Source organism: Sus scrofa, chromosome 10 (assembly GCF_054392235.1).
Source record: "Sus scrofa isolate SSC_HxYL_T2T_F1_AM1 chromosome 10, Sscrofa_HxYL_maternal_Yorkshire_Landrace_v2.0, whole genome shotgun sequence".
NCBI classification, from domain to species: domain Eukaryota; kingdom Metazoa; phylum Chordata; class Mammalia; order Artiodactyla; family Suidae; genus Sus; species Sus scrofa.
In genome coordinates, this window is record NC_139392.1 from 75,581,473 (window position 1) to 75,608,893 (window position 27,421).

The 27,421-nt window shown below is 41.6% G+C and overlaps 1 protein-coding gene across 1 annotated transcript in view; it reads right to left on the reverse strand.

Annotated features, from left to right (window-relative positions):
* Window positions 1-23,444, reverse strand: part of ACBD5 (acyl-CoA binding domain containing 5) — a 39,706-nt gene extending 16,262 nt beyond the window's left edge. Inside the window, exons 1-11 of the mRNA XM_084979580.1 lie at window positions 23,301-23,444; window positions 23,201-23,269; window positions 21,726-21,894; window positions 17,738-17,858; window positions 15,698-15,770; window positions 12,400-12,514; window positions 12,267-12,299; window positions 7,947-8,081; window positions 5,137-5,337; window positions 4,019-4,125; window positions 2,066-2,333 (exon numbers count right to left, since the gene is read on the reverse strand). Coding sequence (XP_084835706.1) covers window positions 2,066-2,333; window positions 4,019-4,125; window positions 5,137-5,337; window positions 7,947-8,081; window positions 12,267-12,299; window positions 12,400-12,514; window positions 15,698-15,770; window positions 17,738-17,858; window positions 21,726-21,894; window positions 23,201-23,269; window positions 23,301-23,444 — 1,435 coding nt within the window. The remainder of the gene's footprint in view (window positions 1-2,065; window positions 2,334-4,018; window positions 4,126-5,136; window positions 5,338-7,946; window positions 8,082-12,266; window positions 12,300-12,399; window positions 12,515-15,697; window positions 15,771-17,737; window positions 17,859-21,725; window positions 21,895-23,200; window positions 23,270-23,300) is intronic.
* Window positions 23,445-27,421: the final 3,977 nt, after the last annotated feature.

Below are 27,421 nucleotides of genomic sequence, written 5' to 3' on the forward strand. Positions count from 1 at the left end.
GCTGCCTTCTCAACCTGACAAGGGAGAGACATATAGTAACAAGCCCTGCACGTGTTCTGGCTATTCCTTCAAAAGAGTTTCCAGAAGGACACTGAATATTCACCCTCAAGCCACTGTGGCTCCCAGTCTGCTTCCCGCTAAATCAAGAGATTTGCTCAAAATTTCACTGTCTTACCTTCCTTTTCACTGTTTCTATAGAGAACAGAACTTCCTATATATTCTAGTTTCTGTCTTGTCTCTCCTCTGATACTTTGCAAAGTTGATGGAGTGAAGCTGAGTCCCTTATCTAGCTGCTATTGCCATATACATTGATTTTTTTTTTCTTCTTTTTACTCATTTAATTAGGTTGAGGGAGACAGGTTCTGACCATCAAACACTTGACTGTCTTTCCTGAGAGGTCCTCAGAGTCTGCTTTTTTTTTTTTTTTTTTTTTTTTTTTGTCTTTTTGTTGTTGTTGTTGCTATTTCTTGGGCCGCTTCCGCGGCATATGGAGGTTCCCAGGCTAGGGGTTGAATCGGAGCTGTAGCCACCGGCCTACACCAGAGCCACAGCAACGCGGGATCCGAGCCGCGTCTGCAACCTACACCACAGCTCACGGCAACGCCGGATCGTTAACCCACTGAGCAAGGCCAGGGACCGAACCCGCAACCTCATGGTTCCTAGTCGGATTCGTTAACCACTGCGCCATGATGGGAACTCCCAGAGTCTGCTCTTTCCTTATCGTTTTATAATATGCTATCAACATTTATTAACACATCCTATAATCAGAACACATAAAAGTCTTGACAAAAGGAATGTGCATAAAAGCATAAAGATATTCAAAGAGTATAACAGTGCTCCACTAATTAAAGTTAAATGAGAATTATTAGGAAAGACTTCCAAAAAGTACTGTTTTTTTCCTTTAGGTTGAATTTTGAATGAAAGGATAGCCAAATATCAACAAAGAACAGGAACTCCCATTGTGGCTCAACAAAGAGGGGTCCCCACTGTGGCTCACCATAGCCACAGCAATGTGGGATCCGAGCTCTGTCTGTGTGACCTACACCACAGCTCTGAGCAATGCCATATTCTTCAACCACTGAGTGAGGCCAGGGATTTGAACCTGCATCCTCTTGGATACCATTTGGGTTTGTTACCACTGAGCCACTCCAGGAAGAATATGTTATACTAAAAAAAAAATATGTGTGTGTGTGTGTGTGTGTGTGTGTGTGTGTGTGTGTGTGTATGTGTGTGTAGAGTTTATTCTGATCACTCTGAGAATGGATAAAAGAAAAAATGGATAAAGAAAAGTAGTCAGGGAGTTCCCATCATGGCTCAGTGGTTAATGAATCCAACTAGGAACCATGAGGTTTTGGGTTGGATCCCTGACCTCACTCAGTGGGTTAAGGATCTGGTGTTGCCATGAGCTGTAGCGTAGGTCGAAGACAGGGCTCGGATCTAGTGTTGCTGTAGCTCTGGTGTAGGCTGGCGGCTATAGCTCCAATGAGACCCCTAGCCTGGGAACCTCCATGTGCCGCAGGTGCGGCCCTAGAAAAAGTAAAAAAAAAAAATGTGTGTGTGTGTATAGTTTACCCTGATTAGAGAATGGACAAAAGAAAAAAATGGTTAAAGAAAACTAGTCAGGAGTTCCCATAGTTGGGCAGCGGAAATGAATCCGACTAGGAACCATGAGGTTGCGGGTTCAATCCCTGGCCTCGCTCCGTGGGTTAACGCTCCTCGATCCTGGCGTTGCCGTGAGCTGTGGTGTAGGTTGAAGACGTGGCTCAGATCCTGCATTGCTGTGGCTCTGGCGTAGGCCGGCTGCAACAGCTCAGATTCAACCCCTAGCCTGGGAACCTCCATATGCTGCGGGTGCAGCCCTAAAAAAGACAAAAGACAAAAAAAAGAAAGAAAGAAAAGTAGTCAGATGTTACGGAACATTCCCTTTGCACTGAGAGTCCTAGTGCCTCTCCTATCTAGAGCCTCCCCATTTCATTAATCCTTTTATAAAGAATCCTTTTATAAAAAAAACCTCCCCATTTAATAAATCCTTTTATAAAGAAACAAAAAAAGGAGGAATACACACCTCTCCCTCTTCTGACATTAGAGAATTCCTCGCCTTCTCCAGCCCGTTTCTCTCGGTGCGGCGCTCCGCTGTTACTCCCGCCATCCTCTCCTCCGCGCTTTACTTCGCCTTTGCCTTCGACGGCTTCCGCCTGCGTGTCCCCAGTGCTGCCACTTCCAGAACATACTTGAACATCTTCAGGAAAACCAGAGCTTTCCAAGGGCTGACTGGGATTACCAGCCAAATAATAACGAAATGGTCCATTGCTCGATGTCAAGCTATCTAAAGACTACAAATTTAAAACACTTAGTTATACACCACAAAGTCTTCCTGATAATAGAATTACTGTTCTTAGAAAGTGCTTTTTACGTTATTACAGGAAATACTATTTTTCTAAAAATTTTCTTGAATTCCTATTCTGCTTCCCATCTGTAGGGAAGAAATGGGATGTAGGTGATTCATCCACAAGCAAACAATGGAGATGTTTGGCAGTGAATTGTTCTCATGAGTCAGTCATTCATCCAAGAAATATTTAAACATCTCTGTATAGTGTATTTTAAAAGCACTGTGTTAGAAAGAGACTCATAGACACAGAAAACAAGCTTAGGGTAACCAAAGAGGAAAGGGTACGGAGTTAAATTAGGAGGATAAGATTAACATATACACACTACTATATATAAAACAGATAACCAATAAGGACCTACTGTATAGCACAAACTACACTCGGTATTTTGTAATAATCTATAAGGGAAAAGAATCTGGAAAAGAATATATATATATATATATATATGGGGGGGCGGCGAGTGTATGTACAACGGAATCACTGCACTGTACACATGAAACTAACACAACACTGTAAATCAACTATACTTCAATTAAACAAACAAACAAAAGCACCGAGTTACAACAGGGGTGCAGAAAGAGTGGGGGAAGGATGTAAAAACACCACACATAAAAAAAAATTACGGCTGTCAAAACTACCCTAGTCATTGTCACAAAAAGTTGCCAAAGAGAAAAAAAAAAAAATTCATCTCCTTTTAATGGTTTTCCAAATGTTAATTTCCAATACCAAATCTGAACTAAGTGAAATTTGAAAAGCAGTTCCACTCAAAATTTTCGTCCAACATATTAAAAGTCAAGGTGAAAAACAGATTTGTTTGAAATTAATTCAGTTTTCTTGAATGTTAATCAATGTCTCAAACATAAGGACTAGCACAAGAAATTCACCTTCTGCCTCCTATCGTACCTCTCTCTGAATATTTTAAAATGTAAGTACATTATAAATTATAATATTTAAATATTTTTGAATATTCAGGAATTTTACTTTTTTTTTTTTTTAGGGCCACACTTCCAGCATATGGAAGTTCCCAGGCTAGGGGATGAATAGGAGCTACAGCTGTGGCCTATGCCGGAGACACAGCCACAGCATTGCCAGATCCCTTAACCCACCCAGCAAGGTCAGGGATGGAACCCCTGTCCTCATGAATCCTAGTTGGGTTCATTAACTGCTGAGCTATGAAGGGAACTCAGGAATTTTACATTTTTTATTAATTCACAAAACAAAATACAAATGTTTTAACATTTCAGAGGTATGTTTTCAAAGTGGTGAACAGCATATACATCTGTTATTAACAGAAGTTATGCACTGAGTTCTGATATACCACTTTGAAAACTCACCAATTAAAAAATGTCATCTTGGAGGAGTTCCGACTATGGCTCAGCAGGGGAAGAGCCCAACATATTATCCATGAGGATGGGGGTTCCATCCCTGGCCTCACTGGGTGGATTAAGGATCCCAAGTTGCCGCAAGCTGCAGTGCAGGTCACAGGTGCAGCTTGGATCCCGACTTGCTATGGCATAGGCCAGCAGCTGCAGCTCCAACGAGAAACCTAGTCCCAGGAACTTTCATCTCATGCAGGTGTAGCCATAAAAAAGAAAAAAAAAAAAAGACTTAAAAAAAAAGGTCACCTTTACCTCTTCTTGTCCAAATTGTTCCATGGAATCACAATAAACTTCACTGTCTGAATCACTAGTCAGATGCTGAATTCCTGAAACATCTTCAACATGATCATCATTTATATCTAAATATAAACCAATGTCCAGGTAGAATAATTATTCTCTAATTGAAGAAAAATACATTTCTTACATTTTTAAAACTTAGCAGCTCTATATTATTTTCATATTGGGAGACAAATTTGATTTACCCAGCCATAGTTTCTTCTTTCAACTTACCAAAACTTTAGTCAGTAAATTTTTTTTTTTCTTTTTCTTTTTAGGGCCGCACCTACTGCATATGGAATTTCCAGGCTAGGGATCAAATCAGAGCTACAGCTGCTGGCCTACACCACAGCCACAGCAACGTAGGATCCGAGCCTTACCTGCGACCTACACTGCAGCTCACAGCAATGCCAGATCCTTAACCCACTGAGCAAGGCCAGGGATAGAACCCACATCCTCATGGATCCTAGTTGGGTGCATTACCTCTGAGCCATAGCGGGAACTCAAATAATTTTTATTAAAGAGATTACAAAGTATTTCACACTGGAATTATACAAAGACACTGTCCAGATCAAACTTACAAAAACCTAATAACTTTATAAGAAAAAACTGACTACCAACCAGGACTCTAAATTTGGGATACAATTATGTAAGTGTGGTTATTATATTTTTTGGTTTCTCCAGTGAGTTGCAGCAATGTTAAGAATTCACTGTATACGTACTACAGGCTCACTCCTAAAGCCCTAACTTATGAAAAGACTCTAACTTAACTTGCTGACTAGAGAACAAATGTATCATACAATTGGAGGTCTGAATTAAAAGAAACATCGGTTAAACAAAAAAAAGTAAAAATTTCAAAGATTTGACTTTAAAATGCTATATAAAAACACAATAAAAAAGTCTCAAGAAAAATATGAGTCCTGACCCTAATTCAGTCTCTCAAATCTATAAACCCTTATATTAATAAGCCCTAAGATGTTACTAAATGAGAGGTTTTTTAAAATTCTAATCTGCTCCAAAATCTCCTAGAATTATTAAAAGAATATTTTATATATAGGAAGGAAGCTGGAGATACAACTGTGATGGGACAGTACCTTGGGGGAGGCAGACAGCAGTTTTTCCAGTTGGCTCCAAGTTTTGATCTGCAGGTTTTACTTCCTCAGCGCCTCTGCCGTTCAGGGAGGAACTGGCCTGAATGTCGCTCTGTGAGCCTTGAACACAGCTGTCTTCATCATAGCCATTAGGGACAACGACTTCCAAATTCTCATGGTTGGCAGATTTCTTCATCATTTTATCTTTTATGTGAAAATGGAGAGATCCGTAAACATTCACTGTAGGAACACTTCAGTACACTATGTTCTAGTATCAGGGAGTCATTTTCCCAACTAGCATAATCCTTTTAGAGGGTTTCCTACTTGGACCAGAGAGATGGGGTGCTCTTTGAAAAGGGGTTAATTACATGCTGAGAGCTCACCCAAACTGTGTTGGTTTCAAAAACTGCTTCAGTTCCTGGGGAATCTTCTAGAACCCCTTTTAAGAGACAATTTCTCAAGGTCTTTTCACTCTCTCAGGCATAGGCCAATTGCTCCATGAGACCTGGCTGTACAAATAGGTCTATGGAACCAATAAAAAGAGACTGCAAAGAGGGTATTCATCATTTGTCAAACTTTACTGGGAAGTGAAGGCCAAACGAAGCTCTAGGGGTATTTTAGTGTCTTTCTGGAAAGTGAAAGCCAAACTAAGCCCTAGGGTGTATTTTAGTGTCTTTCTGCCTCCCCTTTCTAAAACAGTCTCCTCAAGAATCATGGACTCTTACCCACAAGGCCCCCTAGTGCAGTACCCCATAATTTCAATGTTCCTGATTCATCTGAATTTCTGCCTGGATCCAATTCTCAGGAATCCATTCTATTCTTCACAAGATATTGAGAGTTTAACCCGTCTCTTCTCCTTGGTGTCATATGCATATTCATACTAGAAACATACCTTAAATGAATATATAAATATATATATATATATTTTTTTTGAGAGTTAAGTTCTATTTGGGATGAAATTAGGACTTAAGTCTGGGAAGCAGCATCTCAGCTAGGCCCCAAGAAACTGAGGCAAGGAGGCGAGGGGGGGAAGCTAGGATATATGAGCTTTTGCACGGGAAGGTAGGAGGAACAGAAGATTTACAGATACTCGATTTACACATAAGGAGACTTTCAGAAAACCTGTTTCTATAGGAAGTAAGTGAAGGTCTGGGATTACTGGAATCATTCCTTTGATAGGCACCTCGGCTGTGGGCCACTGTTCTTTGTTTCTTCCCTGAGTTCCCTCAGGGCTCACTGGCCCATCCTGGGGAGTGGCTGTTCTCACAGATGACTGTGACATCTTTTGTTTTGTCCACTAACTACAGCCCAGGAGGCAGTCATGTCATATATCACTAAAATACTGCCCCAAAGAGGAAAGGGGAATAACAAGATTTTTTTTTTTTGCCTTTTCTAGGGCCGCTCCCAAAGCATATGGAGGTTCCCAGGCTAGGGGTCTAATTGGAGCTGTGACTGCCAGCCTACACCAGAACCACAGCAATGCGGGATCCGAGCCACTTCTGCGACCTATACGACAGCTGACGGCAATGCCGGATCCTTAACCCACTGAACAAGGCCAGGGATCGAACCTGCAACCTCGTGGTTCCTAGGAATATCAAGATTTAAGTCATTAAGGTCAAGGGGGAGGTGCATGCAGCCAGGCACACATTTTATACAAGTTTGCTGCTGGCCTCATAAAGGTTGCTACTAGTCACAGACATCAGTCATCACTGAAGGATTTAGTCTTTTCTCTAGCTGTGAGGAGATGCAAGAATTGGGCTCATGAAATCTTCTCCTAAAAATATCTATCTCAAGACCTGTTCTTCCAGTGTTCCCAGAACACAGAGTGCCTCACTCCTGGTCTCCACCCTGAGCTCCGCACAGGGGGTGCTGCGGGTCAGCAGCTGAAGTGGCTCATGTTTTACTCCATGTAGAAGCTGATGGCAATTTCCAGACTTCAGTTCACAGTGCTCCCTCATGGTCATAAATATGACCATGTTTTGGGAGGCTAAATGAATACATTTCTTTTTTTATTTTTTTTAGGACCACACCCATGACATACCCCACAGCATATGGAGATTACCAGGTTAGGGGGCTAATCTGAGCTATAGCCACTGGCCTACACCACAGCCATAGCAACGCCAGATCCAATACAGGTCTGTGAACTATATCACAGCTCACAGCAATGTCAGATCCTTAACCCACTGAGCGAGGCGAGGATCGAACCCGCACCCTCATGGTTCCTAGTCGGATTCATTAACCACTGAGCCACGATGGGAACTCCTCCTGAATACATTCCTAATGCAGCATTTCAGCCTTGACATTTGGAGGAGTGGCCTATTCTTTTTTTTTTTTTGTTTCTCCCTAGGGCCAAACCCAGAGCATATGGAAGTTCCCAGGTTGGGGGTCCAATTGGAGCTGCAGTTATTGGCCTACACAACAGCCAGAGCAACTCAGGATCCAAGCCAAACCTCCAACCTACACCTCAGCTTATGGCAATGCTGGATCCTTACCCCAGTGAGTGAGGCCAGGGATCAAGCCCGCATCCTCACTGATACTAGTCGGATTCGTTTCTGCTGCACCACAGTGGGAACTCCCAGGAGTGGCCTATTCTTGTTAGCCTTCAAGTAACATCTAACCACTGATGCATTAGGCTGACCGTCTCTGAACTCCTTAACAGAGCCTTCTGGTCCACAACAAACCCGACTACATGGTCAACAACTCACAGCCCTTCATGTGTACTAATCACACACGATGCCAAAGCAGTCCAAACCTCTCCAAAGTGTTTCATTCTGGTTAATGTAAAAACGGTTAGCCCATCAGTCAAAGATTACCATTATCATTTTGTTCTTCTCCTTTCACTTTTTCATGGGCCTCTTCTTCCTCAGATTCAGCTCCACTATCACTGCTTTCAGCTTTTCCATTAACAGTTTTGGCATTTGGAGTAGAAGTCAAAACATTACCAAGATCTAAAACACAAAACGACCACTTAACCTTTTATGCTATAACATACAAGAATGTTGTAAATGACAATACTGTAATTCACAAATAAAATAATCTTGAAGGAAAAAAGTTAGTCTTGATATATAGTTAATAGTATTATTTTCTTTGATTATAAATATGCATACATTACATACATTCCTCTAGGTCTCAGGTCACAACAAAATAAAGCTAGCTTTGGAGTTCCTGTTGTGGCGCAGTGGTTAACGAATCCGACTAGGAACCATGAGGTTGCGGGTTTGGTCCCTGCCCTTGCTCAGTGGGTTAACGATCCGGCGTTGCCATGAGCTGTGGTGTAGGTTGCAGACGCGGCTCGGATCCCGTGTTGCTGTGGCTCTGGCGTAGGCCGGTGGCTACAGCTCCGATTCGACCCCTAGCCTGGGAACCTCCATATGCCGCGGAAGCGGCCCAAGAAATAGCAACAACAACAACAACAACAAAAGACAAAAAGACCAAGAAAAAAAAAAAATAAAGCTAGCTTAAATCCTTTCTGAATAAGGCAAAGGATAGTTTGTCTGTTTATTGTTCGTTATGGCTGCACTCACGGCATGTGAGTTGCAAGGCCAGGTACTGAATCTGAACTGCAGCTGTGACCTACACTACAGCTGTGGCAATGCTGGATCCTTTAACCCACTGTGCCAGGATTGAACCTGCGCCTCCACAGTGACCTGAGCTGCTGCAGTCAGATTCTTAACCCACTGAACCACAGCAGGAACTACAGACTATTTTTATTTTATTTTTTTATTTTTATATTTTTTGGTCATGCCCATGGTATGCAGAAGTTCCCAGACCAAGGATGGAATCTGCACCACAGCAGTGACCCAAGGCATAGCAGTGACAACACCCGATTTTTAGCCCACTGAACCACAAGAGAACTCCTGGGTAGATCATTTTTAATGTAACATTGATCAAAAAGTTAAAGTTAGAGGTGAACAATCTTCTTTATACACACAGCCATGACAGGAACTCCCATTTTTTTAAAAATTCAGAAGCTGATTCTAAAATTCATATGGGGAGTTCCCTTCACGTCTTAGTGATTAACGAACCTGAGTAGGATCCATGAGGTTGCGGGTTCAATCTCTGGCCTCGCTCAGTGGGTTAAAGATCTGGCATTGCCATGAGCTGTGGTGTAGGTTTCAGACAGGGCTCTGATCCTGAATTGCTGTGGCTGTGGCGTCGGCCGGCAGCTGTAGCTCTGATTCAACCCCTAGCCTGGGAACTCCTACATGCCACAAGTGTGGCCCTGAAAAAGCAAAAAAAAAGAAAGAAAGAAAGAAGCAAACAAATAAAATTCATACAGAAATACAACAGACCAAGAACAATCTTGAAAAAGAACAAAGTTGGACAGCTCATACTTCCTGATTTCAAAATTTACTACATAGACATATTCTGAAAAAGCCCATGCGACATATGCAATCTGTTCTACCGGGCCTAAAGGACTATATTTAATAAGATTCTTTGCTTAAAAACAATAGCAACAGGAGTTCCCATTGTGGTGCAGCAGTGGAAAAAAATCAGACTAAGAACCATGAGGTTGTGGGTTGGATCCCTGGCCTCACTCAATGGGTTAAGGATCCAGTATTGCCGTGAGCTGTGGTATAGGTCGGTGACACAGCTCAGATCTGGTGTGGCTGTGGCTGTGGTGTAGACCAGCAACTACAGCTCCCCAAGCCTGGGAACCTCCATATGCTGCCACTGTGGCCCTAAAAAGCAAAACAAACAAACAAACCCACAATAACAACAGACACAACTCAAGATTGCAAACTGTCTTGTAATTTGGCAATATCTTACAAAATTACAAACACCCATCAAAAGCGCATACATAACCTTTGATCAGCAATTACATTTTTATATGCTTTATTGTGTGTGTGTGTATGTGTGTGTGTGTGTGTGTGTGCGCACTTTTTAGGGCTGCACCGGTGGCATATGGAGGTTCCCAGGCTAGGGGTCTAGTCAGAGCTACAGCTGCCAGCCTACACCACAGCCATAGCAAGGCCAGATCTGAGCTGCATCTGCAACCTACACCAAAGCTCACAGCAATGCCAGATCCTTAACCCTCAAGGCCAGGGATCAAACCCGCAACCTCATGGTTCCTGGTAGAGTCATTTCTGCTGCGCCATGACAGGAATTCCTCTAATATGATGTACTTTCACATATGAAAAATGACATTTGTACATGCTTACTTTCAGCAGCTTCTTTTGAAGATCAGAAGAGGAAACAATCTAAACTCTATTAGGGAGGTACAGGTTAAATAGGTATAGGGCTACATCTATTACAACTCTTGGATCTGCATATGATTTGAAATCTAGAGTTTTCTAATTTTGCAAAAGTCATATACTACATATAACATATCTTATGTAATACCCTCAACAGAGTCTAAGGCAGCTCTCATTAAAAAAAAAAAAAAAAAAAAAAAAAAAAAGAGTTCCTGCTGTGGCATGGTGGGTTCAGAATCCAATCTGAGCAGCTCAGGTCCCTGTGGTGGCATGAGTTTATTCCTCAGTGGGTTAAAGGATCAGGTGCTGCCACAACTGCAGCATAAGCTCAGATTCAATCCCTGGCCTGGGAACTTCCACATGCCTCAAGTGAGGCCATTAAAAAAAATAATAATGGACTTCCCATCATGGTGTGAAAACAAATTTGACTAGCCTCCATGAGGATGCAGGTTTGATCCCCGGCCTAACTCAGTGGGTTAAGGATCTGGTGCTGCCGTGAGCTGTGATGTAGGGAAGATGCAGCTCGGATCTCACATTGCTGTGGCTGTGGTGTTGGCTCGCAGCTACAGCTCTGATTAGACCCCTGGCCTGGGAACCTTCATATGCCACAGGTGTGGCCCTAAAAAGACAAAATAATAATAACTATTATTATTATTATTAAGGGAGTTTTCCTGTTGTGGCACAGCAGAAATGAACCTAATATCATGAGGGTGCAGGCCTCACTCAGTGGGTTAGGGATCCAGCCTTGCCATGAGCTATGGCGTAGGTCACAGACGTGGCTCAGATCCCAAGTTGCTGTGGCTATGGTGTAGGCCAGCAGCTGTAGCTCAGATTCAATCCCTTGCCTGGGAGCTGCAGCTGCCAGCCTACACCACAGCCACAGCAACACCAAATCCCAGCCACGTCTGTGATCTACACCAAAGCTCAAAGCAACACCGGATCCTTTAACCCACTGTGGGAGACCTCAGGGATACTAGTTGGGTTCGATACCACTGAGTCACAATGGGAACGCCTAAGATAATTTAAAGAGCAAATGTTTGGGAGTTCCCATTGTGGATCCTCTTCAATTTGATTCCTAGCCTGGGAATTTTCATATGCTGTGGATGCGGCCCTAAAAAGCAAAAATAAAAAAATAAAGAGCAAATGTTTGGAGATTCCCTGTGGCCAGCGATTAAGGACTCAGCATTGTCACTGCTATGGCTCAGGTCACTGCTATAGCTCAGGTTCGATCTCTGGCCCAGGAATTTCTCCATGCCACAGGAATGGCCAAAAATAAATAAATATTTAAAAAAAAATAAATTTTGTAAATAAAATAAAACAGAGCAAATGCTCATAGTTAATACCAGCAGTTTTACAGATTATTTAGCTTCTGCTAGTAAGTAAAAGATAAGCTTTCCAATTCTTCACTGAGAACATGAAAAAAGAATTCTAAAAAAAAAAAAAAAAACTAAACTAGCTGAGTCAGCTAGCTACACTAGAGCTAAACCACACTATAAAAATATTCACTTAAAATTATCTAGGAAGGAGCAGTGGGTTAAGAATCCTTCATTGCCACATCGGCAGTGTAGGTCACAGATGCAGCTCGGATACAAAACCTGGCCCAGGAAGTTCCATATACCGCAGGTGAGGCCATTAAAAAAATTAAATAGTCATTTCAGCTACAGTAGTAATATAATTCACAAAGCAAAATAGAAAATATTAATCATAAAATTAAAACAATGAATTCTGTTACAATTTTGTATACAAGTGAACCACCTGTCATGTTTTAATAACCTATGTGTTAAAATTAGAGTTTATAGTATTTTGGAACTTTATGCAATGCATTGTTTGGGAAGAAAACTCCTGAGTGACGTGACCATAAGTTATATAAATTTGTGCAGAATTCTTTCGGCATATAAATTTTAAACAAAAGTTTTCCATAGATTTCATCATTCCTACCTTCTAAGCATTTAGAGATTTTCTCCAGCCGGACTAGCATGTGAAAGTAAAAAAAAAAAAATTTGACATATAAATATTAATGCGTGAGTAATGTATCTGTTGCTGAATTTAAAACTAAGTAAAAGAGTCCAACCTGAAGTTAAATCAGAATTTCTGCCACTCTTTTTGTCCTCTACAATTTCATAAAATGGACCAATGACATGTAGCAATTCTTCAACTTTTTCAGTCATCGGCATAGTTTCAAGAATCTGTAATCAAAAGAAACAAAACTTGTGAAAACAAGCTACTAATGTAATCCTTGCTAGCACCAAATAATATAATATTTATAATTTATTTATTGATAACTGAGATCTGAAGTTCTTTTATAGACTCTTCAAAGTCAATTATATACTTAACGTATATACTCTCCTGTAAGAATTTCAAATGTATTAAAGGTTTTAAAGTGTTTTCATTTTGAAAACTATTTTACATAAGCTTTGTGTAAAATTTTACACAATAGTCTATAGATGATGCATTAAACACTTAAAAGTACTAATGTTAAATAAAACAGAATACTGTGGGCTTAGAGGAAAATTTGTGTCTGTTCTTAACACCAAGGTAATGTTTTCAAAAAGGTATTGAAGGGAGTTCTCTTGTGGTGCAGGGGTTAAGGACCCGGCATTGTCACTACAGTGGCTTGGGTCACTGCTGTGGTGTGGGTTTGATCCCTGGCCCAGGAACTTTCATGTTGCAGGTGTGGCCAAAAAAGAAAGGGGGGAGTTCCTGTTGTGGCTCAGTGGTTAATGAACCCATTAGCATCCATGAGGATGCAGGTTCAATCCCTGGCCTCACTCAATGGGTTACGGATCCAGCATTGCCATGAGCTGTGGTGTAAACTGCAGACACAGCTTGGATCCCACATTGCTGTGGCTTTGGCGTAGGCCAGCAGCTACAGCTCCAATTCAACCCCTAGCCTGGGAACCTCCATATGCCAAGGGTGTAGCCCTAAAAAGAAAAAAAGAAGGGGGGATACTTAACTAGGAAGTGGTAACCACTCTCAGAAACCTTCATAACTAGGGGCCAATTTAGAATCATCATGTTTAAATAACAAGGTAAATTAAATGAAAAACATTCAAATAAATAGCCATCAACTGGTGACTGACGAAATAAAGTGAAGTATTTCTATATATGGACAACTTTGCAGATATTAAAAATACTATGTTTAGCTCTGTATGTGCTGAGTGGAAAAATACCTATAATATTTCTTTCTTTTTATGGCCACACCTGCAGCATATGGAAGTTCCCAGACTAGGGGTTGAATGGGAGCTGCAGCTGCCAGCCTATGCCACGGCCACAGCAACACCAGATCCAAGCCACATCTGTGACCTACGCCACAGCCTGCAGTAGGCCAGATCCTTAACCCTCTGAGCAAGGCCAGGGATCAATCCCGCATCCTCATGGAGACAACATAGGGTCCTTAACCTGCTGAGTCACAGTGGAAACTTCCCATAAATTTTTTCCACAGGCAAAAAGCTACTTGCCACACAGTAAGTTTAATATGACATCATTATTAGTTTTCTTTCTTTTTAAAATAATAGAAGATATATATATATGTATATATACTCTAAAATATGGATATATATTTTTTTCTGAATCACTCCACAAAATATAATTAAAAGTAATTACCACTAAAGAGTTAAAATGCAGGAAATAGGGAAAGATTATAACAATATTGAAGGTAAAAAAAAAAAGAATGTTATCAAAACAAAGTTTTACATCTTTCTCTGTTTTTGAAAGGCTCCTTTGTTTTGCTACTGATACAGCAAAAACAGCCGAAAGAATTAAGCTCTGCCCTCTATTCCAAACAAAGTCCACTAAACAAAAATTGTGAAAATGTAACAAAGGGCACAACTTTGACCTGTGTAGAAGAGATTAAAACAAAATAAATTAGTCTGAATCTACCAAATAAAAATTACTATAGAGGTTAATATTGTTAAAGCATCTGGCAAAAAACTACCCTTTTTTACAGGTTTTCTTTTTGTTGAAAGACAATTTATTTAAGATTATCGTAAAACAAAAAGCAGAGTTCCCATCATGGCTCAGTGGTTAACAAATCCAACTAGGAACCATGAGGTTGCAGGTTCGATCCCTGGCCTTGCTCAGTGGGTTAAGGATCTGGCGTTACCGTGAGCTGAGTGTAGGTCGCAGACATGGTTCAGACCCCACGTTGCTGTGGCTCTGGCCTAGGCTGGTAGCCACAGCTTTGATTCGACCCCTAGCCTGGGAACTTCCATGTGCCATGGGAGCAGCCCTAGAAAAGGCAAAAATACAAAAAAAAGAGAAAAAAAGAAAAAAAAAAAACAAAAAGCAAAAAAGGAGTTCCTGCTGTGACACAGTGGCTCAGGTTGCTGACAGTGGGTTAAAGTATACTGAGTTGCTGCAGTTGCAGTGTAAATTGGCTTCAATCCCTAGCCAGGGGAACTTCCATTTGCCACGGGAAAAAAAAAAAAAAAAAAAAAAAAAAAGGATTATCAAACAGATCTAGATTTCATAACTTCTGATCCTTCACCAACATACATATCGTCCTTTATACAAAGGCACTAAGATCATCTTTAAAAATCCATGATTTCTTCATCAATTTGCTCCTCTAAACAATTCTTTTAACAGAAGTGCTAGTTTATAAAGAATGCCCTCGTTAGTAGTTACAAGAGAAACTAAAAGCATCCTTATTCTGCTTCTGAAGGATCTTTGCATTCACAGAAAAATGCTTGCAGAAGCCCTAGCACAGGAACATCTCAATTTATGAGGCAACACTTGTATGAGAACAATGTTGGGCAGCCTTGTTACCCATTTCTCATAGGTGAAAAGTTTCAAAGCAGAAATGTTTTTGAGACAGCTCAAGTACTTCCCAGACTCCTAAGGGACCTCAACATTTTAAAAGATTCCTATTGGGAGTTTCCATTGTGTCTCAGTTTCCTGACTAGTATCCATAAGGATGTGGAATTGATCCCTGGCCTTGTTCAGTAGGCTAAGGATCTGGTGTTCCTGTGAGCTGTGGCATTGACTGGGGCCGGCAGCTTGGATTTGACCCCTAGCCTGGGAACCTCGATATGCCACAGGTGCAGCCCTAAAAAGCAAAAAAAAAAAAAAAAAAGTTCTACTAATATACTTTCTGCAGAAGTCACCTATAGAGAAAGGGAAGACAAAAAAAATATAAACCGAAGTATCATGTCACCACAATGTGATATAACTTAAGGAAAAAATATCTACCTTAAGATAAACTTTGATGAGAAAGATAAAGCCTAATAAACTCAATATTTATCTATATTCTATATTCTAACATGTTACAATCTCCTTGTTCCTTAAAACAAAGCAGCTCATTTGCCTGATAACAAAATTAAATCAAAGCTGTTCTGAAAATTTTTATTTTCTTTGCTAATTATTTTCCCTACCTTCTTCATTTCTTCAACATATGCAATCATGGCTTCCTCTTTGGTCATTTCACCCAGTGAATTCCAAGCATCCCTAGAAATGAAAATTTCCAGATAACAACAAAACACACCTGGTTTAAATTACTCAGAATACAATTTATACTTAATGCTACAGGGTCATTAATTAAAACAGGCTTTACATTAAGCTGTATTAATGTTTCCAAAAGATCTTTAAATGAACTGCCTTGAGGAAAAATATCACAGTGAATAAAATGGCAAATTAAATCATACCTAAAACTAATATGTATAAAACCTTGGGTCACTTTGTACAGCAGAAATTGACAGAACAATGTAAATCAACTATAATAGAAAAAATAAAAACCTAAAAAAAAAAAGTCCAACACATTATTGGGTAGAAAAATGTACTAACTTTAATACCGCCTATGGGCTTTAATTTTGCCTATGGGAAAATAAGTATAAAACCTATCTAGAGACCATAGATTATAGAGACTATATTACATAGACTACAGACCGCAGAGACTATAGACTCTTCATAATTATATGCTAAGAACTCTTTAAAAGTCTCTATATCATTATAAAGAAATATGACAAAAATGAATGTTTTAGAAAATTCTACATGAACTGTCACAGTCATGGTTCAAATGAACAGAAGTTTTGGTTAGTATAAATAAGAGTCTAACTTAAACACTTGGAAAATACAAAAGGTTTCTGTCTTCTAAAAAAATGAAAATGCAGAAATAGAAATATTTTTAAAGCCTTAGGTCCCTTGAAATTTTTGCCTATTAAAAAATTAAATTTAATTTTAAAAATAGGAAAAAAAATTTTTTGCCTATAATGAACATCTCTTTTCATAGATATTTTCCAGAACCAGTTTAACTCGAACAAAGGTCAATGCTGAAGAAAATCATTAAGTAAATAAGATTTTTTCAAATAGATTAAATAACACATTGCTATTACATTTAACCTGTTATTTTATGACTATTAAGAACTTAAGAGGAAAGTACACAATTGAGAAATCCTCGGAGTTCCTGTCATGGCTCAGCGGTTAACAAACCCTATCGGTATCCATGAGGACATGGGTTCAATCCCTGGCCTTGCTCAGTGGGTTAAGAATCCGGCATTGCTGTGAGCTGTGGTGTGGATCGCAGACGCAGCTTGGATCCCGTGTTGCTGTGGCTGTGGTGTAGGCCAGCAGCTGTAGCTCTGACTTGACCCCTAGCCTGGGAAGCTCCATATGCTGTTAGTACGGCCCTAAAAAGACCAAAAAAAAAAAAAATTAAATTTCTTTCTTTCTTTTTTTTTTCTTTTATGTTTTTAGGGCCATACCCACGGCATATGGAGGTTCCCAGGCTAGGAGTCTAATCAGAGCTGTAGCTGCCGGCCTACACCACAGCCACAGCAACACTGGACCCAGCAGTGTCTGAAACCTACACCACAGCTCACGGCAATGAGGGATCCTTAACCCACTAGGCAAGGCCAGGGATTGAATCCCCGTCATTATAGATATTGGTAGGATTCATTAACCACTGAGCTACCACGGGAACTCCAAAAATCAAATTTCCATTCAAGAACAGTGGGACAGGAGTGGCAGCTCAGATAAAAAGTTTGGCAGAAACTGAGTCATGTTCCTAGTTATTTATTACCTCAAAGGCTCAAAGCAAACAATGTCACATGACAAGCCAAAGTCATTCTTTTTCTTGGCAGGTAAAAGAGGCAGGGGAGTTTGTTTACTTCTTAAATTAGTTTGGGTAAATAAAGTTTTTAGTTTGGGTAGTTATGCTTGGCTAAATAAAAAGAAAAAAACTCCATAAAAGAAAAGAATGACTGAAAATGTTTTTTAATCTTGGACACATCTACTCTTTTTGGTTTTATTGTTTTCCTCTCTTCCCTTGTGTGAAATTGTGTACATGGAGGATAAAACGTATCCAGTATCTAGAATACTTTATGCACAGAATAATACATAACTACATAAATAAGAGTCATAGGATAACTATGTCATTAAAGTAAAAATTCTTTTCCTAGTTCTCCACCTAAAATTACCATTTATATCTTCCGATAGGATCCCAGAAGCCAGGCCTTGATAGTTTACAGGGTCCTTCAGTTGCCTGCTTATAGAAGCTATAGAACTTGAGCATCATTTCATTTGTTGGCTGGAATGAACCTATTGGAAACATAAATTAAGTAAAATCATTTGGAGGATAAAACTGATGATTTAATGCTATAAATTAGCTTAGTTATACCAACAGTGATTTTTTTTTTTTTTTCATCTTTTTGCCATTTCTTGGGCCGCTCTCGTGGCACATGGAGGCTCCCAGGTTACGGGTCCAATCAGAGCTATAGCCTCCAGCCTACACCGGAGCCACAGCAATGCGGGATCCAAGCCACGTCTGTGACCTACAACTCAGCTCACGGCAACGCCAGATCCTTAACCCACTGAGCGAGGCCAGGGATTCAAACCCTGGCCAGGGAATTTCCATATGCTGCAGATGTTGGCATTAAAACAAACAACAACAAAAAACAACACCATATTCAGCACAATCCACAGGACATTTTTTCAAAATAAGTATTTATATACATTAAAAGTGGAGAAGAAGGAAACATCAAAATGGTAAAAGAGGATATCCCTAGATCATATGTATGCAGATTATTTTTTTTTCTTATTTGCGTTTTTTTAACATTTCCATTTAGTGTGTATTACTTTTATTCCAAAATTTATTACAAAAATAAATATTAAAAGTATAAAATGATACTTTCAAAACTTCATAATTGCATAATACACTGAAAACATGTAGTAACCAAAAGGTAATAGTTTATAAACAGTGCAAAAGTTTACAACGCAGAAAAGCTTAGAATTGGTGTTACACGTTTGTACAGGGTGCATAATTAATTCCAAAATCACAGTAACAATTATCTGTACAATATATGGTCATTTAGGAGTATCCATTAGATACCATGTGTCAATGATATAGTCCCTCTTTATGTAGCAGATGGGTGGGAAATGGAGAAACCATAGTTAAAAATGGTAACCCATTTAAATAACACAAATCTATTTATTTATTTTTTGTCTTTAGTCTTTTCTAGGGCCGCACTCGCGGCATATGGAGGTTCCCAGGCTAGGAGGTTTAATCGGAGCTAAAGCCACCGGCCTACACCAGAGCCACAGCAACGCAGGATCCAAACCGCATCTGCAACCTACACCACAGCTCTCGGCAACATCAGATCCTTAACCCACTGAGTGAGGACAGGGATCGAACCTGCAACCTCATGGTTCCTAGTCAGATTCATTAACCACTGCACCATGACAGGAACTCCTAAATAACACAAATCTAAATTTGAAACATCAAAAGCTTCATCTCATAATATCTTCAGTAAGTCAATCAATGAAGAATTAAAAGTTTATTGGTTAAGGTGAATAATATATACATTAGGTTACTGCAAAAACTAATAACATATATTGAATGTCTTCTATGTGTAAAGACACCAGATAAAGTATAATCTCTGTCCTCAAGGTGCTCACACATCATATATTTAATTTATGTGTGTTTAAAATATTATATAGGAAAATAAATTTCTAAAGGCCAAGAGCATAGCAAAGACAGATGCTACATGATTCACTATAACATTACGCCATAAATAAAGATTAAGCAAAAAGCAACAAAAGATTATAAGATCTTAATCTTTGTAAAATAATCCAGGATGAGATGATGCAACTTAAAAGTTTTATTATAAAAAAATTTAATGATTTATTACAACACTTCTGCTTCAATTAATATCAATTTAGTTTCAGGGGATAACAGTATAGTACTGAATACTGCCCAAAACAGCTGCCCTTTGGTGGAGTGTCATAACTTTGCAATATCTTTTTTTTTTATTTTTTAAAAATTTATTTATTTATTTATTTATTTGTCTTTTTGCTATCACTTTGGGCCACTTCCGCGGCACATGAAGGTTCCCAGGCTAGGGGTCTAATCGGAGCTGTAGCTGCCAGCCTACGCCAGAGCCATAGCAACGCGGGATCCGAGCCGAGTCTGCAACCTACACCACAGCTCACGGCAACGCCAGATCCTTAACCCACTGAGCAAGGCCAGGGATCAAACCCACAACCTTATGGTTCCTAGTCGGATTCGTTAACCACTGCGCCACGACGGGAACTCCCAAAAAATTTATTTATTTATTTATTTATTTAGTCTTTTTAGAGCTGCAGTCACAGCATATGGAGGTGCCCAGGCTAGGGGTCCATTGGAGCTGTTGCTGCCGGCCTACCCTATAGCCACAGCAATGCCAGATCTGAGCCACATCTGCAGCCTACACCACAGCTCATGGCAATGCCGGATCCTTAACCCCCTGAGCGAGGCCAGGGATCAAACCCGTAACCTCATGATTCCTAGTTTGATCTGTTTCCACTGCACCAAGATGGGAACTCCTGCAATATCTTCTTAAATGTTACATAAACACAAATTGTATTTATGCTTACATGGGTTTCCTATTAAGTGGTATATAATGTGAATAAGAGACATCAAGTTTAGCTTTATCAATTTTCAAAAAATATAAAAACATGTGGTTTAGAAATAAGAATAAAGGTACAATTTAAACAAAACTCTTAGAATCAAGTCTTCCTATGAACTCTCTTAACTGGACATTAAAAAAATCAATACCTAAATAAATTCCTATATTGTTTCTTCACATTTTGTTCATTCGCTCTTCTCTTTCAATCTCTCAAATGTCATCCTCCAATTCGATGTTTGAGATTACAAAAGGAAAGCTATTTGTATATATTTGTGTTCAAAACCTTTTGTATCTGCACTTAGTGATTTTTGTTAATGGTAGTGAACATTCATTACTTAGTCAAATGATAATGGAAATAGAGAATATGTTACATTCTATAGTAATATTTTATTTTATTATTATTATTGGGGTGTGTTTTTGTTTTTGCTTTTTAGGGCCGCACCTTCGGCATATGGAAGTTCCCAGACTAGGGGTCTAATCAGAGCTGTAGCCGCCAGCCTATGCCACAGCCACACTAGATCCCAGCCGAGTCTTCGACCTACACCACAGCTCACAGCAATGCCAGATCCTTAACCCATTGAGAGTTGCCAGAGATCGAACCCACATCCTCATGGATGCTAGTCGCGTTCATATAGTAATATTTTAGTGTTGTATTCAGCTCGTTTTACACTCTGGTACAATGATAGCACTTAAAAGCATCATTTAAAAATACAAGTTTACTGGGGAAAATAATTCATATAATGCAGAAAAATGTGAAGTGAAAAGTGAAAGTCCCTCTCTCCAAGCCTCTCCACAGAAAATATATTTGAATAATGGCCTTAAACTTCCCAACATTAGTCAAAGACATAAAATTACAAATTCAAAAAGCTCTGCAAAGCCCCAAACAAGAAAAACATGAAGAAAACCATACTAAGACAGATCATAATCAAACTGCTGAAAACCAACGATAAAGACAAAGATCTTGACAGAAGCCAGAGAACTGACAGATCAGCTATGAAACATCCAATGACTTTTCACCCAAGTTGCAAAGGTCCAACATGAATATAAAAAAGAGAGAATACTAGTGCAAAGGAACAGTTTTTTTAAAAAGTAGTAAGTGTATTTTTAACATAAGAGAAACCGTTTTACAAATAAATATTGGGGTTTTTTTTTTTCCTTTCTCCCCTTTCACATCAAAAGTTTTCAAAAGGCTTGAAAGTAGACTTTATGAATATAAGGCACCAGGCATTCCCCGCCCCAGATTTTTTAAACATACCCAAATCCACAGGACAAGATTTTCCTTTTCAACAACAATATAAACTACTTAAAATCTGGATAATATATTTGTCTCTGGCTAGAAAGATGAGCAGGCATTTGATTCACATCGGATACCTCCCCTATAATTACATTCCTTTTCAACGTAGTAAAGAAAGTAGGCTAAATTAGCGAGACAAAAGGCAGAAAGGTTAAAGGAGGTGAGATTCAGAAATTGGGGCCTCAGGCCTCTGCAGGAGGCTCTACGACGGGGCCCCAGTGTACGTACCATTTTTCGGCAAACTCTGGATCACCTTCACAGCCGCTTCAAATCTGGTCTCATGCACGGATCTCGTGTCCGCCATCTCCAGCCGCCAGCGCCGGCCCCGGTCCCAAGGTCTGTCGGCTGGAATCAGGCAGCAGCAGCAGCACCAGCTTTCCCAGGAGCCTGCATGAAACTGGAACAAGGAGCGCAGCCGCGGATCAACATGCCCACAGGGAGGAGGACCCAGAGAGCAGCTGGTCAGTTCCCCGTGGCCCTGCCCCATCCAGGCCACACCGTCCGATAAGGCCCGGCTCCTTCTTCCTCCCCGGGGCGTGACCAAGGCTGGGAGCCAGGCCTCCAAGACAGAAAAACAACTCACCGAGAGAAAGAGCATCTCTAGCAGGAGTCAGAGGAGCCCCGGCCACTGGTGGTGGCGGAGCCACTCTCCCACCCGCAGGACCCTGGTGGAGCAGCCACACCCCCCATCCCGGCGAGGTCGGTCTGTCTGTCCGCGCCCTCCCTGCGGCCCCGCCCCAAACCCTCCCCGGACCCACTCGCTGCAGCCGCCGCTGCGCAGTAAACTCCACCCACCCTCCCCGCGGCCACCGAGATGACGCGAACTGTAGGTCCCCAGAGGAGGGCCGGAGAAGGGGGGAAATAAAAGCAGTCAGGTGGATCCGCGGAGAGCCCAGGGCTCGATGTTTAAAACAGAATGGATTGCTGGGTCCGCGCCAGAGTAGCCGACGCGGGGTTGCAGCGCGCGTGGTACCGCTGGGCAAAAAAAAAAAAATGACTTTGGTCTTCAGCGCCTGCTCCTGAGGTTAGGGTTTGAGAAAGCTGATGGGACTTAAGAGCTTTAGATCCGCAGAGGCTTGTTACGAAACTTAAGTTCTGCCATTTTAGTTCTGTCACCCAGGGTAAGCTACTTAGCCTCTCCAGTGACAATCTTTATATCACCCTAAAGGGTATATGAAAGGATTAGGGATGCTGGATGGAGGTGTTTAGCCGTGCTTGGCTCTCAGTCTTTGACAGCTTTAGCCGCCCCCAAGGCAAGGACGTCTGCGCAACAACCAAAGGAGACGGGAGATCGCCGGCTAATTAGACTGGGCTGGGGGAGAGAGAGCACCTTCCCCTGCACCACCCGCGATATCTAGCCCCAGGAAGCCGGGCACAGTACAGCTTCTGGCAGACCTAATGGGCGACAGGGCGTGGGGGAGGGGCGAACGGGGGACCAGTACGGATCGTCAACCCTAGAAAGGGGTATCCTGGGCCTTCACCTTTCTAGCACAGCGCCCCGCGTCCTCAGGCATGTAGGATGCGCCCCCAGGCCCACCGAGGGGGCACTGCTACGGGTTCTGGGGGCGGAGTCCTGCGGCCTGGAAATCCCAAAATTGCCAGGTCGCTTCCGTCAGTTCGGGATGGGTTAGAGGGTGACTAGTCCAAATTTAGGCGCAGGCTCTAAGTTACTTTTCCCTTGGAGTCGCAGTGCCGGCATTTACCTTAGCATTGCCGGGCAAGACCTGTCCGGTAAGGTCCCCGACGCCCGCCCCTCGCCCTGCCCCCGCGGACTTGTGGGAAATGTAGTCCCCGCTCCGCTACGCTTCGGGACACCTGCCTCCAGCTGAGGTCGTTCCTCCCACTTGTTCCTGTTTGGTTCCTTGGTCCGGCAGACGCTGGAGCCGTTGCGGCGGAAATCCCGCCTTCCTGTTGCGTCGTCCTTTGAGCTCCTGCCAAATACCACATCCGCCTCAGCCAAAGGGACAGACCCTCCGTGGTGTCTTTCAGAGAGGTCCTGGAGATCCGTCTCATTTCTTGCTCCTGAGGCTTATTAACTTTGAGGTCGTGTGCTGTTATATTGCCTTCAGGTAGTAAAGACTATGCCTTACTGCGTGCCTGATATTTGCCAGGCATGTAACATGTATTCCAAAAACCCTGTAGGGTGTTTACGAATGAGGAAATTGAAAATCATATTAACTGATTTTCTCAAGGTCAAGTAGTAGTAAGTACAGGAGTAGCTGAACCAGGCGTCAGTCAATCCAAAAAAACCTTGCTTTAAATCTTGGACTTTTTGCGGGACACCAAAGTGTAAGAGACTAACAATTTTTCTAATTTATTCAAACGAGGGGGAGGTTATGTGCTGAATAGCTGCTGCTTCCTCTAATCTTTTCTTGCTCTTTTGTTATATATCCGTTTCAATTTCACTCAGTTATGCATACTTATAAAAAGGTTTGGATATTTATTTCACATCTAGGACTTCATTTTGACAACTGTTCATAATAAGCTAATTTAGAGTATGTTGGTCTTTAGGTAGTGATGAATAAGAATTTTTCTGCCAGTGATGTCTGTTGTATTTCTGTTTGCTGGTAGTATGGATTTACAGTCAAGGATAATAGTATAAGGAGAAAGGACATTGAGGTTATTCAGGTAAAGAAGTTAGCAGTGCTGGTTTAGATGTGGTAATTCCTACTGACATATAATGATTGACATATGATGGATTGAATCAGTTCCTAAGGTGCCTTCCAATTATGCAATCCTGTAATTCCACCTAAAATATATCTTATGGAACACTAATGGCTTTTAGTACTTTCAGCACAGTGCCTATTATGAAGCATTCTTTTTTAAAAAATTGAGATGTATTGATGTACAATATATATCTATATAACAATAGTTTCAGGTGTACAACATAATGATTCAATTTTTTTTTTTTTGTCTTTTTGCCATTTCTAGGGTCACTCCCTCAGCATATCTAGGTTTCCAGGCTGGAGGTCTAATTGGATCTGTAGCCGCCAGCTTATGCCAGAGCCACAGCAACTCGGGATCTGAGCCGCATCTGCAACCTACACCATAGCTCACGGCAATGCTGGATCCCTAACCCGCTGAGCAAGGCCAGGGATCGAACTCTCAACCTCATGGTTCCTAGTCAGATTCGTTAACCACTGAGCCATGATGGGAACTCCAGTGATTCGATATATGTATTATGATCACCACAATAGATGATTGTCCTTGATCACATATTTCTAGAGATATTTTAATTAAGAATTGGCCCACTAGGAGTTCCCATCATGGTGCAGCTGAAACAAATCAGACTAGGAACCATGAGGTCGCAGGTTTGATCCTTGGCCTTGCTCAGTGGGTTGAGAATCTGGAGTTGCCATGAGCTGTGGTGTAGGTCACAGACACTGCTTGGATCCTGAGTTGCTGTGGCTGTGGCGTAGGCTGGCGGCTGTAGCTCCGATTCAACCCCTAGCTGGGAACCTCTGCATGCTTCAAGTGTAGCCTAAGCAAAAAAAAAAAAAAGAATAGGCCCACTGGATTTCCCTGGTGGCACAGCAGGTTAAGGATAGGGCATTGTTGCTTCAGATGCTCAAGTGGCTGCTGTGGCATAGGCTCGATCCCTGGCCTTCTGCATGCCTCAGGCACAGCCAAAAAAAAATGGGCCCATTTCTAGAGTACCTATCATGGTTCAGCAATAATGAGTCCGACTAGAATCCATGAGGATGCAGAGATCCCTGGACTTGCTCAGTGGGTTAAGGATCCAGCGATGCTGTGGCTATGGCATAGGCTGGCAGCTGCAGCTCTCATTCAACCCCTAGCCTGGGAACTTCTTTATGCCTCGGGTGTGGCTGTAAAAAAGAAAAAAAAAAAAAAAGAATGGGCCCACTTCTTACACATGAGGTAAGATAGTGTAAGGTCTGGGGGAAAAACTGTAATTGTAATGTATACATGTAAGGATAACCTGACCCCCTTGCTGTACAGTGGGAAAAAAAAAAAAGATAGTGTAAGGTAAAAATAGTATACTTAAGGGTTTTAAACACATAAAGGGATAAATACTAAAATAACTAAGGAAGGATTCTTTCAGATGCTCCTTCCTTTACAAACATTTTAAAATTCTACTATGTCTCATATAATATAATTGACACTGAAATTCAAAGCCTTTCAGTTTAGTGTGGCAAACAGACATGGAACTACAACACAGTGCAGAAGTGTTAAAATTGAAAGGTGTAAAAAGTACTACATTGGTTGATCCCCACCCCAGGGCAGTGGGTTATGTACCTGGTGTTGTCACTCCAGTGGCTTGGGTTGCTGCTGTGGTGTGGGTTCAAGCCCTGGTCTGGGAACTTAACATACCTTGGACACAGCACCCCCCCAAAAAAAAGGACAGCTACAGAAGTGTTCATAACAGCACTCTGCTAACAACACAAACCTGAAAGCAACTAATTGACCATCAACTGTGGAATAGATGAATATGGACAACTGAAGAGCAATGAGAATAAATGAACTACATTTATTCAGCATCTTTTGTGAATCTCAAAGACATAAGGAGAAAGAATCTAGATTCAAAAGAGAACATATTGGGAGTTCCCGTTGTGGCTCAGTGGTTAACGAATCTGACTAGGAACCATGAGGTTGCGGGTTGGATCCCTGGCCTCAGTGAGTTGGGGACCCAGCATTGCCGTGAGCTGTGGTGTAGTTTGCAGACATGGCTTGGATCCCAAGTTGCTGTGGCTGTGGCGTAGGCCAGCGGCCTTTTTGCTATTTCTTTGGGCCGCTCCCGCGGCATATGGAGGTTCCCAGGCTAGGGGTCGAATCGGAGCAGTAGCTGCCAGCCTATGCCACAGCCACAGCAACCTGGGATCCAAGCAGTGTCTGTGACCTACACCACAGCTCACGGCAACGCCAGATCCTTAAGAACCCACTGAGTGAGGCCAGGGATCAAACCCACAACCTCATGGTTTCCAGTCGGATTCGTTACCCCTGTGCCATGAAGGAAACTCTATATGAGAATGTGACCAGTATCCATGAGGACGCAGGCTCGGATCCCACATTGCTGTGGCTGTGGCGTAGGTCGGTGGCTACAGCTCCAATTCAACCCCTAGCCTGGGAACCTCCATATGCCAAAGGTGCGGACCTAAAAAGCAAAACAAACAAACAAACAAACAAACAAAAAATCCTGGAAGCTTATATTAATCAGGATGGGCTACCTGCTACAATCAACACCTGCTGTACCTCAGAGGCTTACCACAATAAAATTTATCTCTCACAAATACCTCTGCCCATTGCTCATTAGCAGAGGTAGAGCAAGAGGGAAGTAGACTCTGCTCCATTTAGTCATCCAGGAGTGCAGAATCCTTCTGTCTATTGGCTCCATCATCCCATAGGACCTCAGAGTCCCCTGGACCTGCTGCATCCAGCCAGAATAAGAGGTTAGAGAGAGGACAGAATCGCAGAGGAGATTTTGAGAAGCTAGCTCCAGAAATGGTAAATATCACCTTCCAGCACTGGAAGTGGTAAATGTTGGTCCCACTTAACTTTAAGCAAGACTGAAAATTTTTTGTCTAACTAAATTTCTAGAGAAAAAGAAAACTGAGTAGGGAACAAATAACAATCTCTACCACAAAGGATTGACACTGCCGAACAGCATATGTAAGAATCACTATAATGAATAAGAGTGTGGTATTGACTGAGGAAAAGCTATTTAGTTTAATGAGACAGAATAGAGATGCCAGAGATAAACAGGAAATAAAAATTAGTGGAGGAGTTCCCATCCTGGCTCAGTGGATAATGAACCCGACTAGTATCCATGGACACCGGGGTTCGATCAGTGGGTTAAGGATTCAGTGCTCCCCTGAGCTGTGGTGTAGGTGGCAGATGAGGCTTCGATCTGGCGTTGCTGTGGCTGTGGCTGTGGGTGGCAGCTGCAGCTCCAATTCGACCCCTAA